Source organism: Tupaia chinensis, unplaced genomic scaffold, assembly GCF_000334495.1.
Source record: "Tupaia chinensis unplaced genomic scaffold, TupChi_1.0 Scaffold138365_1, whole genome shotgun sequence".
Taxonomy (NCBI): Eukaryota; Metazoa; Chordata; class Mammalia; order Scandentia; family Tupaiidae; genus Tupaia; species Tupaia belangeri.
In genome coordinates, this window is record NW_006198262.1 from 103,595 (window position 1) to 124,029 (window position 20,435).

At 48.0% G+C, this 20,435-nt stretch overlaps 2 protein-coding genes across 5 annotated transcripts in view; one reads left to right on the forward strand and one right to left on the reverse strand.

The window, feature by feature from the left end:
- Positions 1-10,963, forward strand: part of RER1 (retention in endoplasmic reticulum sorting receptor 1) — a 17,710-nt gene extending 6,747 nt beyond the window's left edge. For all 3 annotated transcript variants that reach the window (XM_006161170.3, XM_014592696.2, XM_027765437.1), the window contains exons 3-7: positions 1,148-1,252; positions 6,110-6,209; positions 8,466-8,544; positions 9,965-10,100; positions 10,782-10,963. In XM_006161170.3, coding sequence (XP_006161232.1) covers positions 1,148-1,252; positions 6,110-6,209; positions 8,466-8,544; positions 9,965-10,100; positions 10,782-10,871 — 510 coding nt within the window. In that variant the 3' untranslated portion in view covers positions 10,872-10,963. The remainder of the gene's footprint in view (positions 1-1,147; positions 1,253-6,109; positions 6,210-8,465; positions 8,545-9,964; positions 10,101-10,781) is intronic.
- A 733-nt stretch (positions 10,964-11,696) lies between these two features.
- Positions 11,697-20,435, reverse strand: part of PEX10 (peroxisomal biogenesis factor 10) — a 12,349-nt gene continuing 3,610 nt past the window's right edge. Inside the window, exons 2-6 of one of the 2 annotated variants that reach the window (XM_027765436.1) lie at positions 19,617-19,697; positions 16,963-17,369; positions 15,310-15,485; positions 15,065-15,200; positions 11,697-13,894 (exon numbers count right to left, since the gene is read on the reverse strand). In XM_027765436.1, coding sequence (XP_027621237.1) covers positions 13,673-13,894; positions 15,065-15,200; positions 15,310-15,485; positions 16,963-17,369; positions 19,617-19,697 — 1,022 coding nt within the window. In that variant the 3' untranslated portion in view covers positions 11,697-13,672. Of the gene's footprint in view, positions 13,915-15,064; positions 15,201-15,309; positions 15,486-16,962; positions 17,370-19,616; positions 19,698-20,435 lie in introns of both variants that reach the window. The other variant, XM_006161171.3, reaches the window with a different exon arrangement.

A 20,435-nucleotide genomic window follows, 5' to 3' on the forward strand; every position in this document is an offset into this window, starting at 1 on the left:
AGAGACATAGAGACAGAAAGCGAGAAGTCACCCCCCAGGGTGGATGGCCACGCCGCAGTCCCTTCTCCATTCTCATCTTGGGATCTTGGGCACAAACGTACACGTGCCTGGTGTGAGTTTTAAGCCACTGGGTCTGGGATGCGAACTGCGGTCGACTACGTGGGAATCCAGCAACATAGCCATTACGCTAACTGCTAGTTCCCCCTTTATGAATCTTGTGATAGTGAATGTGTGGTGACATCAACTAGTGGGCAACAGAACAGTAGTGGACTGGTGATAATATGAGGAGATGTTGTCTTGTTAATTTTTGCGATGGGTATAAATAATGACTGTTCAGCAGAAAAATCCTCGTCCCCTCTCCAAAGGGCATGTTTTACTGTGATCTAAAAACCAGGTCATGTACATTTTCATAATTGTGGAGAGTGGCCAGTCTGAGCAAGCATGGTGACCCTTAGACACATGTAGAAACCTACTTCCATGAGCTTCATTTTCTCTACACATAAAAAACTTTTTGTTAAATAAACTTTGTAATAATCAAAAAAAGAAAAAGGTGTACTTTCTGCTTTCTGAGTCATAGTTCTCTGTTTGGGTTGAGGTTAGTTTCCCCATGATGTTCCCTTTGGGCTAATACTGTAACATCATCTCCTGTGATAGATTGTTTTGTACTTTTTGCTTTGGAGATATACTTGTTTAAGAAATTATTACAAATAAGTTGGATTAATTGTAGATACTGCTTTATGTTGATCTGTGTATATGATCTCTTGCTATTTTAATTAGCTCTTTTACAATTTAAAAATATTCAATGGGACCAGCAGATGGCGTAATGGATTCCCACATGGCTGACCTGTTTCAAGTCCTAGACCAGACGGCTTTTAACTTGTGCCGGATGCATGTGTGTGCATGCCCAAAATCCCAAGAGGAAAATGGAGAAGGGATTACGGCATTGCCATCCTCCCTGGGTGGGTGGGGGAGGTGATTTCTCACTTTTTATCTCTCTCTCTCCCTCTGGCCCTATGGCAAAATCTTCTCAAAAAAATTTTTTTTTTTTGCTTGGTGTAACTGTAACTGAAAATACACTTTGTAGAAAAGGCTGGTGTGGTGGGAGTTAGAGGGTCTACTTCATGCTTTTGAACTCTTGTCTTTCTAGATTTACCAGTCCTGGCTAGACAAGTCTACCCCTTACACAGCTGTGCGATGGGTCGTGACGCTGGGCCTGAGCTTCATCTATATGATCAGAGTTTACCTGTTGCAGGTAGGTATGGACTGAAATGATGAGACTCAGCTGTCTCCATGTCATCTTAATTTGGTGTTGGTTAGGATGTCGATTCTATTTATTTTAGAGGAAGTGGTCTCTAATCACTCTTAAGTAAACATTCAAAGGTTAAAAAAACAAAACAAAACAAAACAATAAAACAAACAAAAAACATTTTAGTGGCTATCTTTTAAAACAGGATTATTTACATTTGTCCTATTCTTTAGCTAGAGTTCAGAGTGTGCCTAGGACAGTCTCCACCTCAGCCCATGTCGTGTTATATTTGACAGTTTCCCCAGTCCTGCCTTTAGGGTGTCCTCATCTGGAAGATGGACCCTCTTGGGCTCTCCTGACTCTGCATAGTGATCCTGGGGCCAGAGATTTAGGGGCAAAGTACTGTTCTGTAGCAGTTACCTCATTCGTTGAGGGAAGAGGTACATACTTCAGGTGCCATGAATGATTTTGGCATTCAGAAGGGTTTAGTTGTATCTGAGTTACACATTTTATGAGGTTTAAGAGGAGTGTGTAGGTTGAGATGTTGAGTAAGAGACTTAGTGTTCTGGACCAACAGATAGCATAATGGTTATGTCACTGGACTCCCATGTAGTTGACTGTGGTTCGAGTCCTAAACCGAGCGGCTTAAAACTCATGCCAGGTACTTGTTCATGTGTGCCCAAAGTCCTAAGAGGAGAATGGAGGAGAAGGGATTGAGGTGTGGCCATCCCCACGGGGGGTGATTTCTTGCTTTCTGCCTTTCTGTCTGTCTCTGGCGAGCAAATGTGTCCTATAGCAAAAATCTCTTTCAAAAAAAAAAGAAAAGAGAGAGAGAGAGAGAGACTTAATGATCAAAGGTGGTTTTGAGGGTTTTCCTTGATTGTTTTTGAGTACTTCCAGGCCAGATGTCTTCTCATACTTTACCTTTGGTGGTTACTTACTTTCATGTGCACACCTGGTTTCTAGGAGCAAACCCTGAAGATGGGAATTCTTTGTAGACTTTGAGAGGAAGTTATTTTATGTTTTATTTGTCCAAAGGAGGATAGGTTAAAAGCCTTCTCCAGAATATTTTCTCCTCTGGAGCTGTGAGAGATACTTACTCATTAAGGCAAATACCTTCCTTCCTGATATTTTCCAAGGTCTGGGAGGATGTCAGTCCATAGACTGACTTGCTCTCCAGAAAGACAGAGAGATATAAAGCAAGAAATCACCCCCCAGGCGGGGATGGCCATGCCGCAATCCCTTCTTCTCCATTCTCCTCTCGGGATCTTGGGCACGCATACACACATGCCCAGCGTGAGTTTAAGCCACCAGGTCTGGGACTTGAACCGTGATCAACTACATGGGAGTCTAGCAACATAGCCATTACGCCAACTGCTGGTCCGCATAGACTGACATTTTTAATTTTTAAATTTTTTCCATAGGGTTCATGTGCTCACAGGAAAGAGACAGAGAGAGGGAAAGTGAGAAATCACTCCTGCAGTGGGGGATGACCATTTTGCAATTCCTTCTTCATTCTCCACTTGAGATCTTGGGCATACATGCACTCAGGTGTTTTTCAGGCTAGGAGGTTTGGGACTTGAACTGCAGAGTTGGCCTTACACGATCCAGCACCTTAACCACTATGCCACTTGCTGGCCCCATGGATTGTTATTTATATGCTGGACTCTATAATGTGTCCAGGACTATATGAAATTCTCACTTAAACTAAATGTAGAAACTTTTTTTTTTTTTTTAATGAAATTATTCCTGTGAGTTAACCTAAGATTGTTCAGTATGAAGGAGGTGGGACTGTTCTTTAGTTTATTGTAGCAGGACTTGATGTGTACGGGATGTCTAAAACTAATGTTGAATGATTTTGTTTTAGTTTTTGCTGTTAGGTGCATGTGCTTTCTAAGGGGAGAAAGAGAGAGAGAGACAGAGAGGGAGAGAAAGTGAAAGTGAGTGAGAAATCACTCCCCAGAAGGGATAGCCATGCCACTGTCTCTTCTCCTTTATTCTCTTCTTGGGATCTTGGGCATGCACACACACACACACACACGTGCCCAGCATAATTCTTAAATCACTGGGTCCAGGAGTCAAACCATGCAGTGGACCATGGAGGATCCATAGCCTTAACTTCCACGTCACCTGCTGGCCTGACTAATGTTGACTTTATAATAACTGATTTTGGATTTATGTTTTAAAATTGGAACTTTTTTCATTCTCTGATGTAAAGAATGACCTAGAAACTGAGAATTCAGGTAGGAACTGGGAGGGAAACACACACAGATTAGTTTTATTTAGTTCTTTAGCACTGTTTGTCTCCCTCTCTCTTTTTTTTTTTTAACTTGCCAAAGGGTATGTGGGCTTACTATGCAGAGAGAAAAAGCACACCTCAGTAGGGCATGTTCATGCCATAATCCTTTTTTTTTTTTTTTTTTCCTTTCAGTTTTCTTCCTTCCCATCAGGATTTTGGGCACTCGCACACACATGAGCATGGCATGTTTCTCAGACTGTTTGGGCCAGGACTCGAACTGTGCTCAGCCACGTGGGATCCAGCTCCCTTAACCATTAAGCTGCAGAGCCAACCTAGTTTATTTATTTTTTTTAAGAATTATTTTATTTAACTTTAATTATTTATTTATTTTAATTTGACCAGAGAGGGACAGAGTGAGTGAGAGAGAAAGAGCGAGAAAGTGAGAAAGCAAGCTGCCAGGTCCAGGACTTGAGCCACAGTCGGCCATGTGGGAGTCCAACGCCCCCAACCACCAAGCCACCTGCTGGCCCCTTAAAGAATGATTAATTAAATTAATTAAATTAATTAAATTAATTTTTCTGGGGACTGCTTTTATGGGGACGACCTGACAGAGGGTATGGTCCGTACAAAACCGGGAACAACACATACATATATTATATACAGAGACGTGCTCCTCTGGAAGGCGGAGCAGTGGTGGCCTATGGTCGGAGAAACTGGAAGTGCCCCTGGCCCTGTCCACTGACCCCACCCCCTAATTTTATTTATTAATTATTATTATTCAATTTGACCAGAGAGAGAGAATGGGAAAGAAAGCCACCAGGTCTGGGACTTGAATCACAGCTGGCCATGTGGGAGTCTAGCACCTTAACCACTGTGCCACCTGCCAGCCCCCCAACTCAGTTTTATTAGCTTTTAAAGAAAAACTTATTTCTAATTTGGCATCCCTTAAGGTTTGGCTCTGTAATACAAGACAATGCAAACATTAAATTAACTTTTCATATTCAGTTTTTAGTTATCTGAGTTGTAAAATTTTTAGGCAAAGATTTCATCTTGCTTGAAAAGTTCAGGCTTTTAAAATTGACAGTACAGGGGACTGGCAGGTGGTGTGGTGGTGAAGGCGCTGAACTCCCACTGCGGACCTTTGAGTTGTGGACCTGGAGACTTGCTTTCCTACTTTCTCTCTCTCTGTCCCTCTCTGGTCATATTAAACAAATACTGATGGCGATAGTAAATGAAATAAAATAATACTTTAAAAAATTGATAATGCAGAAAAAAATTGATAATGTTGTTATTTCTAATGGGATGAACCTGGTACTTGAAAAAATTAAGTTACAATCCAACCTGGTGGCATGGTGGGTAAAGCAGCTGGATCCACATGACTGACTTCATGGTTCATGTCCTGGACCCTGTGGCTTCACAAACATCCAGATGTGTGTGCATATGTGCCTAAAATCCTGAGAAAAGAATGAAGATCACTGTATAGTCAACCCTGTTGGGGTGTACCTTCTCTCTTTGTCTCTAGTGAGTACACATGTCCGATAGCAAATTAAAAAAAAAAAATTATTTGTAAGTGTGTTACATATAGGTATCCTTTGGACTGCCTGAGATGGCTTGGTTTAATATTTTCTTTGTTTTGTTTTGCTATATTGTATGTGTGCTCACCAGAGAAAGAGAGAGGGACAGTGATAAATCACTCTGGGGGGATGGCCACACTACAGTCCCTTCTCCTCCATTCTCTTCTTGGGATTTAGGGCACGCGCGCACACACACACACACACACACACACACACACACACAAGCCTGGTGTTCTCAAGTTCTTGGGTCCAGAACTTGAACCGGTTAGTCAGCCATGTGGGATCCAGCTGCTCACCCGGCTTAAAAACATGTTTTAAAATCTCATTCTTGATTTCCTGGTTCTAGATTTCTTTGGGGCAAAGATTAACAGTACTTTCGGCAAAGTGATTTTGGAATGTGAGTTGTCCACTACAGGGATATCGGCCAGTTTGTCTCTAGTAATAGTTGAGATTCTATCTCAAGTCTCAGATGAGTCTATTTGTTTATACAGGGGTTCTGGGCCAGGTGCACATACCCACATTTATTCAGGTGTCTGTGGGGCAGCTGAGGCATGTGTTGAGAGAAGCTGCCTTTTCTGTTGCATTCCTGGTTGGGAGCTGGTAGTTTCAGGCATTATGTGCATCTAACTGGATCCTTGAAGAAGTCTGCTGTTTGGGCCCTGCTTTGTCAACTTTACTATCAAGATCTACAAAGTAGGGGCTGGTAGGTGGTGTGGTGCCTAAGGGCACTGGATTCCCACATGGCTGACTGCAGTTTGAGTCCCTGACCTGGCAGCTTGCTTTCTCACTTTCTCTTGCCCTCTCTCTGTCCCTCTCTGATTATAATAAAGTAAAGTTAAATAAAATAATTTTAAAAAATGTACAAAGTAATTTGAGCTGAATTATCACGTGGAAGTTCATTGTACTTATTTAGTTATACTCTCCTTACTGTAAGCACATTGTGTATACTTTTAAGTTCAGTTAAAAGCAAGAGTTAACAGAGTGTCAAAACAGTGCATTGGTTTGATTCAGGACAAAGCTTGTTACTTACTGTGTTTCTTTCTCTTGCAGGGTTGGTACATTGTGACCTATGCCTTGGGAATCTACCATCTCAATCTTTTTATAGCTTTTCTTTCTCCCAAAGTGGATCCTTCTTTAATGGAAGATTCAGGTAGGTGGAGAGACTGTCCACTTTGATCTGTTTGGGCAGGGTGACAGGCTCCACGTTTTCTAGAAACAGTTGAGACTATTCTCTTGGTGTGTATATGGACATGTAATGTTGGGTAATAAGGATAAGTTTGTTTGTAGACTGCTCATTACGGCTCATTATTCCCTCTTAAGAGCTATATGCTGGATATTTGTTCTTTTATTCCCATTTTGCAGATGAGGAAACAGACACACAAGGTCATGTAACTTATCTCAGGTCACATGGTAGGGCACATGACAGATGGAGCAGGGATGGGAGCCTGAATAGTCTGACTCCAGAGCCTGTCCTATATCATGTCTTGGAATTACCTTAGGGCTCCTCACTTAGTTTTCCTTCTCATATCACCAGAGATTTTCACAGGCTCCGTTTGTTGGAAAGACCACTAGGACCCTGACTATCCAGGCTGAGATTAGTTCTCTGATTTCTGAAGAGAGATGAGTTGGAATGTTCTCGGCCCATCAGTGTGTCTTAGACATACCAGTCATGAAGATCTCATTGCTCTTGGGCCATACCATGCCAGGTAGGGGAGCCTGAATTCTTGCCTGACTGGCTAGCCTCGGAACAGACAGACACACAGTGAACCATTCATTCTAGGTACATCTATTGCCCTTACTGTAAAAACCCAGGCACAACTGCCTGTACAATTCTTTTCTGTTATGGGAGGAATGTTCTGAGTGGGTTTTTTTCTTGAATCTATTTTCAAATTATGTGACCAGAAGCCTGTGATTTTTCTTTATAATATTTAGTAAAAATGTTAAAGAAAACACAGCCCCTTTTGTTTAATGTTGCCATTTGGGGAAGATTAGAAAATAAGAGATCTGGTGGTTAAGGGAGCTGGATCATACATGACTGATTTCATGGTCAGATGGGGGAGAGACAGAGAAGAGGTTGTGGTATGATCAGACCCCTTAGGGGTTGTTTTATCCTCTCTTTTCTGTCACTCTGTGTGTCTTTGGCAAGTGTATGTGTCCCTGGCAAGATAAGAAAAGAGAGACCCTGGGCCAGCCCATAGCCTAGTGGTTAAGAGAGCCAGATCCCATATGTCTGACGGTGATTCGAGTTCTGCCCCTGGATACTTGAAAAACACACCAGGCTTGTGTGAATGTATGTCCAAAGTCCTGACGGTGGAGAAATTAGAGGAGAAAGGACTGTAGCATGGCCATTCCACATTGAGGGGTGCTTTTTCCCTCTCCCGCTCTGTCAAGCGCATGTATCCTCTGGCAGTTGGCCTACTGTGTTTTGTAGGCCTCGGTTTCTCTGTGAGTGATGGAGGCCCCAGTCTCAGGTGGGCAAGGTTAGATGAAAGAAGGCCTGGCATGCAGCTGCTGTCGGTGAGCAAAGGTAGTCCACTATCATGCCACAATCAGCCCTGCCTGCATTCCTTTTTTTTTTTTTTCATGGCCTGAGGATGTGTGTACTCATCAGAGGCAGAGTGAAAAAGGGAGAAAGCGTCCCTCCATGGGGCATGGTAGGGGAGCCCACAGTCTCTTCTGCATAATCTCCATCCATATTGGGCATGCACACATAAACACCCAGCATGTCTCTTAAGCTGTAGGGTCAGGACTCACACATGACTAGCCTTATGGGATCCAGCTGCCTTAACCACTATGCCATGGGCTGGCCTGTCTGCATTCTTTACTGCTTTTTAGTAATGTTAATTATTCCTTGTTTTCTTTATGTTGTATAGTTGCTGTGTTCCTGAATATTTGTGTGTAGTTGAATTCTTTCCATGCATTTAAAATATATAGAAGTCTTTTAAAAAAGAAATTCTAATACAAATCTAAAGCAATGGTTGGCCAGGTGACTACAGAGTCCTATTTTTTTCTTTTTTTTGTTGAATGATAAAAAAAATTATTATTTTTTAAAGGTTTATACTGTAGGGCGCTTGTGCTTGCTGGGGAGACAAGAGAGACAGAAAGTGAGAAATCACCCCCCGGGGGGATGACCAAGCTGCAGTTCATTCTCCTCTCAGAATTTTGAGCACCCAGGCATATGCGCCTGGTGTGAGCTTTAAGCCGCCAGGTCTGGGACTCGATTCATGGTTGTCTATGTGGAAGTCCAGTGATGTAACCATTACACCATCTGCTGGCCCCAAATGATGTAAATCTATACTCTCCTATAGGAGGCCTGCTAGTTCAAAAGCTTTTAAAGAAAACTTACCAATTTGATGATAGATGTCAGAGCAGGTGCTTCATCTCTGACTGCTGTTCTGCCTTTCAGATGATGGTCCTTCATTACCAACCAAACAGAACGAAGAATTTCGTCCCTTCATTCGCAGGCTTCCAGAATTTAAATTTTGGTGAGCTTATTCTTTTTTTTTTTTTTGCTACAGGGTGTGTGCGCTTGCCAGACAGACAGAGAGAGACAGAGAGACAGAAAGCGAAAAATCACCCTCCCAGGGGGGATGGCCACGCCGCAATCCCTTCTCCTCCATTCTCCTCTCGGGATCTTGGGCATGCACGCACACGTGCCTGGCGTGAGTTTTAAGCCACCGGGTCCGGGACGCGAACTGCGGTCGACTACGTGGGAGTCCAGCGACATAGCCATTACACTAACTGCTGGTCTCGGTGAGCTAATTCTTAAAAGTATTTGAGAAATGTGCCTGTGCTCAAGTATGGCCGGTAAGACTGAGAGTGGACTCATTTTTGTCCTAGTTGGCTAGCAGTTTAGTGAGAGTAGGAATGGCATCCTCTTGGCTTCAAGTTAAAACTGGTGCTCTGAAGGTTAGCAGAAAAGAGGCTGGATCTGGGACAGAGGGTGTGAGCTATGGCCATTTTCCCCTGCCACCTCCCTCCGCATGCTATGGCCTCCTATGGCCAGCAGCAGTGGACCAGCCTGCTCCCTGAGGGCCAGGAACCCATCTCCAGACCTTCTGCATGTGGTGAGAGACAAGGGTAAGTATGACAGGCAGAACATATGACAGGCTGGTGGGCGCAGCTGCTTACGGGACTTCATTGGAAGCATCTGTCATCCTCTCGTACTCTCCACACCACATCACAGGAGGAGCTAGTGTGTGTTGGATCAGTAAACTGAATTAGTAGACTGGGTTCCCGAGAGCTAGTCTTTGCAGCTGTATCACTGTGCGTGGGGTATGCGGGGTTTGGCCAGTCTCTTGGGATGATTGTAAGATGCTGGAGCATGGGTGGTGCCGGGGGAGGTGTTGGGGAGAAGGAGAGGAAAGTGGGCAAATCAGGACCCTGGAAACCCGAGGAACTTGGACTTGTTCTGTAGGAAAGGAAGAGCCATGGAGGGCTCTTAAGTGTGGCGTACTGATCCTGTTTTGAGGACCATGGCAGTGGGACAGCTATGCACTGGGGTAGGGAGGGGCCTGTGGCAGCAGTATGTCTCTAGCAGCTCCTTGTTTTTCTCTTCAGAATCCTGTCCTCATTCCTAGGTGAAGGTCCTGGATAGTGTAATGCAAATCACAGGGCCAGTCAGCAAACAGGCATATCTGGCTTGAGCACAGATGTTTATAATTTCTGTAATTTTACAAAGAAAACTAGTTTCCATGGGACTAAGAGGAAGATATATTTGTGGCTAGTTATAGTGCACATACAGAAAATAAATGCAAAGGCCACGCTGCTCTGAGAGTAGAGAGCCTTCCTCTCTGTGCAGTTGCTCTGCAGCTGTGGGTGAAGTTAGCATCTTGTGCCAAGGCTGTGGCAGGTGCCTGGTGCTGGCTGCAGATGGTGGTGGTAACCCTTTCTCCTTACTTGAAGGCATGCAGCTACGAAGGGCATCCTTGTGGCTATGATCTGTACCTTCTTTGATGCTTTCAACGTTCCTGTGTTTTGGCCGATTCTGGTGATGTACTTCATCATGCTTTTCTGTATCACAATGAAGAGGCAAATAAAGGTAAAAACAGATACTGCTGCTACGCTGAGGCAGAGTTACTGTCCTGTTCCCTAAGCAGCACTTGGGAGGGCCATGCCTCGCATCTGGGGTGTTGTGCGGGTGGAGATGGCAGAGTGCAGTCAACAGAGTCGTTGAGGTGGTCCCATCTGTGTGCGATGATACAGTGCTATTTCCCACCAAGGTCAATGAACATGATGCCCATGTCTAGTTGTCAGAGTGAACTGGCTCTTAGTAGCATTTTTATGAGAGCTGGGTAGGAAAGCTCTTCCCTGGATCGGGCAGCTCAGGTCTGTAGGGTCTCTTAGTAGCTTCTTAGATGGAGAGCTCAGGGTTCTGCTGTCAGCCTACCCAAGGAGAAGAGCGCATTCAGGCTCTTGGCAGTGCAGTGTGCAGCTGACTCCTCCCTCTGTACCCTTAGGGCAACAGCAGCAGAGAAGGCTCTACGGGGTGGGGGGGAGTCATGAATCATTCTCCAGGTAGCTGAGATTTTAGGCAAAGGTTTGGGCTGTGGAAAGTTTTGTTGTGTTCATGGGGGAGGCAAGAGGCATGTTGTTGGGATTTCATTTGTGTGATAGATAAAAAAGACAGGGGTTCCCACTAGCTATTCAGACTTGGGGAAAATGTGGTTGATCAGGAAACTGGGTGGAAATAACTCATTTGTTTGTGTGTTTGTTTTCCCAGCACATGATTAAATACCGGTACATACCATTCACACATGGGAAGAGGAAATACAAAGGGAAGGAGGACGTGGGCAAGACATTTGCTAGTTAGACGCTGGACTGAATCTATCATACGTATTTCAAGAACGGTTTTGAGCCATTGTAACAATGCCTTTTTTCTTCACATAAAGTAGTTGATTACGAGGGAGTCGAATTTTCTTTTTAAAAAGAAGCTTCAATTATTTTAACTGAAATATCAGGTTCTTGAAGAAACTGGCATTTAAACCGAACTGCATTGATTTATCTTCAGTGATGTTCAAGTATTTCAAGTAGATGAAATTCTACTAAACCACAGCTTGGGAGGCCAGGTGGGTGGAGGCTTATTGGAGTGAGGGGCGGGTGGCTGGTCACTGTGGAGGTGCTGGGTGGGTGCATGGGAGCAAGGCCTGTACGGGAGAGACCAGCTGCGCCACAGCCAAGCCGCCCTCCCGACCACGCCAGAGGCAACGCTGTGCTCACCCCTCTGAACTCGAAGGATGACGCTAACCTGGTTTCTGTGTGTTGGAAAAATCTTAAATGTTTTAAAGGTGATTTTTAAGTAACTGGGGGGGGTTCTAGTGCCAGTTTCCTAATAATTTCATCTCACTAGAGATGTTTAAAGTTGACCTCTATCATAATGACTCAAAACTTTGTTCTTAACTACCATGATTGCTTTTGAGGGCCTGAAATGATAAATATATTATATTTTAATTGTTTGGGATTATTTTGACACATTTCTTTGATACATAAAGTTTTCTTTTTTTGGATTAATTTAAAGTAGTTCTCATGCAGCAGCCCCCTTTAAGGAAACAACAAAACTGGTAAGAACAGACCAGTTTTGTGGGTTTTAACATGCAGCTTTTCATTTTCTATGGGGGAAAACAGAACCTACTTGCATGTCAACTTTTTTGATGTGATATAAAAATACTCAAAACATTTTACTAAGTGACTTTTTAATTCCAACTTTATTAAAGACCGTGTCCCCTTTCTTGTGTAGTCTTTATCTGAAACACTGCAGTCACTGCACACAAGAAAGTCCAACTTTCTGGAGCCATTTTTGCCTACAGCAGAACAAATAATAAAACATGACAGCTATGGTCACAGGGGCACAAAAGACACTGAAGTGCAAATTAATGTCTTTTTGTCTTGGCCTTGGGCTGTTTAGACTCCTCAGTCTAGGCTGTTTCCCACCTGTTCTATAATTTTAGCCAATGAATGTTTATTGCTCTCTGGATATCTTTTTGCCAACTTCTGCATATTTGAACTTGAGCTCCTTGGGCTCACCCGATAGCGTGATGGTTAAGCACTGAGAAGAGGGCTGAATCCCACTTGGCTATGGTTCAAATCTCACCCTTGGGTAGCTTGAAGAACATGCTAGTGTGTGCACACATGCTGAAGATCCTGACAGGATGGAGGAATGGAGGGAAAAGGGATTGCAATGTGACCAGGCCCCACTGGGGGCACTTCCCCTTTCCCTGGCTCATATACACATTCTTTCTGGCATATATATATTAAAAGGAAAATGAAACAGCCTCTCTTAAGAGGCCCCTTTGCATACCTGACCCGTTATCCTAAAATGATTTTCCAAGTTGTAGCACTTTGGATTCTCAAACTAGGTATTTTGGGTTTTCATTTTTCATACTGTTTTCCTAGTAAGTTCTCAGGCCTGAGATATGACAGGCAGTCACATGCACTTGGGTCAGAGCAGTACAAGTGAGAGGATCTGGCCGAAGACAGGCCTGTGCTGCAGCCCTCCTGCATGGACTTGGCCATTTCTGTGGGAAGTCGTGGAGCACCACCTGCCCAGCAGGCCAGAGTGCCTCTTGGTTTCTCCCAGGCTGGAGGTGGTCAGGGCTGCCAACCTTCAGCAAGGTGACCTTGGCTAACTCATGAACACAGTCATCTCATTCCTAAATCAAACACTGAGAAATGGTTTGCACAGGTCTTTGCCAAAATCTAGTGCTGCTGGCTGCACCTCAGCCCTGTCAATGTTACCAGCAGGGGCATTTTTACACTATGTGTTACGAGACCTTTCAGTTCAATCTTCCTAACATACCGATTTCTGTGGAATTGGTTTATTGAAGTGAAGTTCTGTCTGGCACAAGTTAAATAAAGGCTTGAAAACCTGGAAATACCAAATAGAGGCAGGAAGTAGGCTGAGAACAAACCGAGACAGGCTGGACTTAGCAGTGACCTTGTTTGTGAAAGCAGGCCACCTACCCACCTGGACACTGGCTCCCCCAGCCACCTCCCCTTGGGAAACTGTCTGCTTGCAGACGCGGTGTTGAGAAATCAAACTGTTCCTTCAAATGGGCCCTGCCCCCTCCCTTCCCCCAGGAGGAGACACCTCCTTTCCACATTTGTTCAGGCCAAGATGCAGATTTCCACGTTCTAAAATGTGACATGTATATTAAAAAGTATGTGCCAAATATTTCAGGTGCAGATACTGACCCTTGGTTTGTGTTTCTACTTGCGGTACTTGTGGGTGGTCTTGACATCAAACCGTGGTGGACGGGCTCCTGCCACCTGGGCACTGTGTGCTCTCCTACCTCTGCACCTGCCCACGCTGGCAAAGCAGGTTGCTGTGCTGCCAGTTCCAGTCTCCACCCGTCAGTCCACTGCCTTAACACAGCCTCACGTTGGAATCATGTTCTCACAATATAAACGAATAAAACTTTCTCCTGGCCGATGTCTGAAGTTAGTTCTCAACTGTATGGTTTGGGGAAGGGAAGGAAACCCCAAACTGTCCCACATAGTGGAATTCCTGAAGAAATGACTAAGTTGCATCAAGTTGGGGCATGGAGCATTGGTTCCTCCTGGTGGGCTAGGCCCTGAACACCTTGAGCCAGAAGTTTCCCAGTGAGGTTCAGCTTTTTATCCTTTACTTGGGCAGCTAGTGAATTTTATGTGATGAAAAATCGAAAATACAAGTTTCATAATTTCTGTGTAAGTAAAGTTCATCTCAAGGATACATTTCTTTTTCTCAACATTCCAAAGTGTTCCTGAGTCCTTCTGTCCTCTTCCTGGACTACCAACTGTGTGTCGCATCAGCGGTAGTGCCTTAGGTAGACGAGCTTCTGGGGAGGAAACTTCTCCCTGCAAAGGGGACACTCCGTCTGTGGGGAAGGAGGGGTCAACCATGGCTGAGGCCACTGTAGCTATGCCCCCACCCATTTACTTTCAACACCTGGGGCACAGAACAGAAGCTTATGGCCAAGGAAGTCTTTCCCAGAATCCCAGTGGGGATTGCGGTGGCAGAACTGGGCATAGGTCTTGCCCTTACTGTGAGGAGAGCTGTGCCCGTGGATATTGCATTGCTCCTGCACAAGGTGGGGTGTTTCTACCCTCAGTGCCTGTGAACCTTGGGGACCAGGGGCGTCCCTGCTGTGCTCTTCAGTTTGGGCCAGAGGGTGTGGGCTAGCACTGCCAAGGTCTGCTACGTCCAGCACACCTTGGGGGGGTGGAGGCAACAATGGGGATGACCTGCCACAGCTCAGCAGGGCTTCAGACTAAGAGCACCACCAGGCACTGAGTGCTGCTCTGATCCCTTCCAGACATTTCTAGGTTTCATCCCAGATGAACATGGGTGCTGTCTCCCAGGGGAAACAGGATTTACTCTATGCCTTCTGTCAGGAAAGGAGATGAGAGTTCTACATTTATCTGCACACACCAGCAGGTCAATGAAGACCACGATGATGGCACCTCCATCTACTGGGAGCGTTTCTGGAAGAATGAAAGCTGTGTCCTCTGTCCTGTCCCATGATATCTGCCACCAGGGGCCTGGCTGAAGTAAAATCAAAGTGCCCTCTTGCTTGTGCTCACCAACACACCCAAGGGAGACAGACTCCTGAGGCGGCCAGCCGCTCACCTGCCAGGCATTTCTACATGGGGCTCAAGCTGCTTAGGGCAGAGCATATGAGCTCTCACCGAGAGCACCTGCCCTGGGAACAGGGTCCATTGTGAGCCTGAGGTCAGGCCCTGCAGGTATAAATGTGTCAAGACTTGCAAGTATGGGGAGGACTCTAGGAGGCAGGATGTGGCCTGGCTCTGTGCACCCCTGCCACAACAGCAAGGGGACCTTGCTTGTGCCAGCAGCAGCTCCTGCCTACTTAGCAAAGCCTCAACACTCGAGAATTTATCTCCAACAACCCCATAACTGACCTGCCCGGGAGCTCTAGGAAGATAGCCACCCCTTTATCCCCAAACAGGAAGGTTTTAGAGGCTGGCTGGCTCCTGATTCTCTGCACCCCTGGGGCAGGCACCCACCTTGGTGCTACACCACTCGGTGATACACTCCCAGCAGAACAGGTGGCCGCAGGGCGTGGCTGTCGAATGCCTCCGTTCCTCCAGGCACAGGGTGCAGAGTGGGTTTCTGGGAACTGCTCTTTCTTCCAGAGAGCTCCTGGAGGTGGAGGGTGGGGGGAGGCAGAATTGAGGGGAGAATGCCTTACAAAGTCCTTGGTGTGCTGAGGGCACCTGCTGCCCCAACTGGCGGGAAGCCCCTCTCACACCTGCGGTGAGACAGGTTGCGGTGCAGCCTCCACTCCTTCCTGGCTCGCTGTCTCTGCCTGAAGCTGTACAGCTGCAGCCCCACGGAGAGCGCCAGGTGGAAGAGGGAGATGAACCCCAGCAGCTGGTAGCTTGTGCGAGCCCTCAGGTCCTCTCCAGGCAGGTGGCTGACGCGGAGCTATGAAAGCAGATGGACAACCCATCAGGACCCTGGAGAGACCTGGTCCTGATGCCTGCTGGGACAGTCATGCATCTTGGAGCCAGGCCTCTCCCTGGCACTGGGAGTGCCCAGTGAATGACACCAAGCCATAGGGACAGGTCTAGGGAGCCCGAGAGAGAGAGAGAGACCAAGCTAGAGGTAGACCTCTAGGTATTGTAATCACACAGGGGGTCTGGGCCATGAGGCTAGACAGAGAAGGGAGTCAGTAGTCCAGGGACCCCTCTCAGAAAGAAGAAACAGCCAGCAAGTCCGGGCAGCACCCAATGGGCAGGGGAAGTGCTGACGTGCAGACACTGCATTCCCCAGAAGACACTTTGAAACGACTGCAGCTAGGTGTGTAATGTTGGCCACTTTGTTAAAGAAAAAGCTGGCAGCTCCCCATTTCCTGAATTCCCTCTCAATGGCCAGGAGTTGGGAGCCCCATATGGAGAAGGCAAGACACAGTGCAGCCTGAGCCCTGGTTCTCAGCCACCCGCTGCCCCAGGAGAAAGAGGAGCCTTCTATCTACAAACAGCTCAGCAAACACCCCAGGGAGTGATACACCACACTGGATACTTTGCAGTGGGGTGGGGATTTGGGGGTGAATGAAGGGAACAGGGTGGGTGCAGGGGCCCAAGGCAGTGCTGCAAAGCAGGGTGGAAGGAAGCAGGTGGGTTCCAAGAAGGCTGTTCTGAAAGGAGTCGTGCAGCACGGTGGCTCAGGTGACCAGGGAGCTGCGGCAGGCAGACGTGGCTAAGGGAGAGGCTGTCAGTGAGTTGGGAGGAATGGGTGTTGGCTGAGAACACGGTGGGAAGGTGGCAAGGATGGCAAGGTGGCACGGGCCAGGGAGGATCAGGACAGACCAGCAGCAATGCTGGGGACAAGGCCCACATGGTCACTGTGGGTCACTGTTGGAAAACTATCTCTAGGCCAAGACCCTTTCTCTTGGTCAGGGTAGCTAGAAGGTTATGGTAAGGGAGCAGTGGTGGGGGGTGTAGTACACAAAGGTGAAGGACCAGGATGTGGGTTGGGGTTTGCATTTGAGCACTGTCTAGGAATGAGCTGCTTGTTCCCAAAGCAGTGAAATGGGCAGTTATAGGCCCATCGCGTAAGGATTTGTCCAGAGGGTCCCTCAGTAAAGAGCAGAGTGCAAGGGTTGGCACCCAGGTGGGCTAATGTAACCCACCCTGTCCTGTGGCTGCCTCACACATGCTGGCTGCAGGAAGACAGATGCGCTCGACCTATAGGGTTAGTGGAAACTGACTTCTTCAGGTCTTTTAGCAAAATGTAACTGAATGAAACCTTTTTTTTCCAAGTAGAGGATTTCGATTTCAGCCTTGAACCCTTGGCTGTAATCACGGGAGTTGACAGGCCTAATGGAGCCGATTCTGTGCAAACCAAGCAATGGCAACCATGGTGGCAGCGTGGCAGTGCCCGCTCAGCACCTGCTACTTACGTAAGTGATCCCCGTGAGCCTCTTGGCCAGGTGGTAGAAGGCACCGTTGATGTAAAACCAGGCAATGTGGAGTCGCTGGAGGCAGGTGAGGCCTTGCCGGAGGACAAAAGCTGCCCGCTGGAGTGTCCTCCGTTGCTGCTCTGTCAAGGTGGCCACATGGCGACGCACCCAGCGCCGTGCCCCTGACCGGCCACGGCTGCCAGGAACCAAGCTGCCTTGTGAGGGCCGGGTGCTGTCACCGTCAGCCTGTAGCTCCTGCTCCAGAGGGAGCAGGGCCTTGTCCAGCAGGTAGGGCAGGACAGTGTGCAGGGCAATCAGCACACCACGGCGAAACCTGGAGGGCACGCGCCTCTGGGATGGGTCCACCTGGACAATGCTGACATACTCCTCCCCGAGAGTCTGATAGCCTGATGGGGAGAGGACGGGCAAGGGACCTAGTGAGCACCTGATGAAGGATGGGTTCCAGAGACCACATCAGCCCACCATGCTCTGGCAGACTCTGGGCAACTGCCCCACCCATTACCCCTGAGCAATCCTGCCAGACTCCAGCCCCACTCTAGCCAAGGCCAACATGACCTTCCATCCCTAAACTCCGAGCTCTCACTGTGACCACACATTGGCTAGTCCTGCTGCCCTGGGATCCCAGGCCCTTTGGAGAAATGTGTTCCTCCCTGTCGCACTTCCACAGAAGCCTGTGCTTGTTCCCCTTTCACCCCAGTTGCCCCTCTGGTACCCACCCCTGCCTAAGTGATCCATCTAGCCTTTTGGCTCTACGGACACCACCCTAATTGTACCTCAGCCCAGGCTGAGGCTGGCTTCTGCGTACCTCGCTTCCAGATGTGGATACAGATAAATGCCCAAGCTCACCCACACCAAGGCCAAGTTTCTAGTCCTCCACCTGGAAAAGCCTGTTTCCAACCTCTCCTGATGGTGACATAGGACCTCCTGTTCCTGAGTTTAAAACTGTGGTACCTTGGAACCAGCAGTTAGCGTAATGGCTATGTTGCTGGACTCCCACGTTGTCGACTGCGGTTCGCGTCCCAGACCTGGTGGCTTAAAACTCACGCCGGGCACGTGTGCGTGCGTGCCCAAGATCCCGAGAGGAGATTGGAGGAGAAGGGATTGCGGTGTGACCATCCCCTCTGGGGGGTGATTTCTCGCTTTCTGTCTCTCTGTCTCTGTCTGGCGAGCGCACGCGCCCTATAGCGAAAAACCTCTCCAAAAAACAAACAAACAAACAAACAAAAACCAAAAAACATTGTGGTACCTCCTTGATTCCCTATACCCACCTTTTAAAAAATTTTGCTCGATGGTGTGTGTTCACTAGAGAGAGGAAAACAAGAAAGGACTCCTGGGGGAATGGTCTTCTCCCTTCTCCATTCTCCTTTAGAAATTTTCGACACACACATATGCCTGAACTATTTTTTTTAAGCCACTGGGTCTGGGCCTTGAACCATGTAGTTGGCCATATGGGATCCAGCCACTTCAACCACCACACCTGCTGCCCCACCTCCTTGGGTGACTCTCTTCTTGTGTGTTTCACCCACTTGCTGCTGTCCCTGGACTGCACCTCCACCATTCTGGGCAGACTTTTAATGGCCACTGTGCAGGTCTCCCTGCTTCTACCTTGTCTCCTGGGTGGCAAGGGGAGGTCACTCTCCGCTGGAGGTGGGCAGCCCCAGGTGGGCCCTTTGGTAGGGGGCAGGGCAGCAGGCCTAACCCCTGTGGTCTGGTGTCAGGCCAGCCGTTGGCCTTTCCCCATGCACGTCTCTCCAGTGCCCCATGCCCCTCTAAGGGAAAGCCAAAGGCTTATGAAGTCCACCAGTCCTTCAGCATCACCCCCAACCCTCTAACCCACCAAGAACGCTTCCTTCTCGGGCTCTTTGCCTGCCTACTTGGTCTGGAATGTGCCTTTTCAGACATTGACCTTTTTTCTAAAGAACTCATCACCTCCCACGATGCCACACCAGGCAGTCATTTAATTTACCTTCTGTCTCCCACCTCCATGGCAGCAGGGCACCCCTGGGGTAACCCCTCATGCAGGGATAGGGAACGCTCAGGTGCTCGGTAACAGAGCTGCAGTCTGCAATCCTGTCAGCCCTCCTCTCTAAAGGAGGATGACGGGCTTTGTTCACAGACCTTCCACGGCTTCCCCAGAACCTCACTGCATGCACCCCCTGGGACAGGGCTCAGCACTGTGACCCACGTGCCCCATAGCCACTGAGAAATGGGTCGCAGTGGCAACTTGGGGCAAAGTCCTAGACAAAGGTTTCCAGGGACATAAAAAGGATGAAAGGAGATGCCCTTGGCTAGGGCTTGAGGCCTGGCCGCCTAGTAAGAAAGGGTCTCGGGGACCAGTGGGTGGCATGGTGGTTAAGGTGCTGGACACTCCCACATGGCTGGCCGGGGTTCGAGGTGGCTTGCTTTCTCACTTCCTCTATCTCTCTCACCCTCTGCCTCTCTCTGGTCAAATTAAAAAAAATCAATAAATGAATAAATAAAAAATAAAATAAATAATTGTATATATAAAAAAAAGAAAGGGTCTCAGGGCAGTTCTTCCTGTTCTAGCCCAGTGTTGGGGCTGTCACTCTGCCTGGCAGTCCCCACCTCAGACTTAGAGTGTGCCGTGAGCCCGGTTCTGCTGCGGTTGCTACCTGCAAGTGTGGTGAGACCAAAGTAGGCCACGTCCGAGAGCAGCTCGATCTCTTTCCTCCATTCCAGCCATTTCTTTGCACCTGAGAGGAGAAACACCTTTATTCCTGGGGAGCTGGGGGTCATTCTCTGAAATGTAGATTAAGCCCCGCCCCTTCCACCAGGCTGAGAGGGCCGCATCTGTTTCAGCAGGCTGAGTCTTGTCTCCATCTCCCCCTGGCTTGGCTTGGGCCACTGAGTCTCCTGACCCACCTGGGTCACCCTTGTACAGGCTATGAGGGCCCTTGGATAGACTAGGGTAGTGACTGAGCCCAGGCTGGACACCAGAGCCTAGCATCAACTCAGCTCTCCAATTCCCTGGTTGAGACTCCTGTGGAATCTCAACTGGCCCATCAGTAAGAAGAATAACAAGTGCAGCCTGCAGAGATGTTTGAGGATTGAACTGGTTAAGTGCACGGTGCTTGTAAAATAAATATGTAAAAAATCGGTTTGTTCCTATCACCTCTCTCCTGTTCAAACTTGCCCACTGGCTACCCGGCAGGCAGGGCCTGCTGTCGTCTGGAGTCGTTCAGCGCTCTTCCCGCACTACCGCGCGGCTCCCGGGTCAGAATGCCGCTGCTCCCCGAGACACCCTGGTCGCGTAAAGTGACCTGAAGCTCTTTCTTAACTCTCGCCCGCCCCAGCTCCAAACCCGGCTCTAGCTGAAGCCTCCATGGCACTGGCTTCTTACTGGACTCCCGTCTTTGGGAGGTGCCGCGCGGCCCTCACCCGCTAAGCTGTGCAGGGCACCGCCCGCCGCGCTCCGCAGGCCCCCGCCGTAG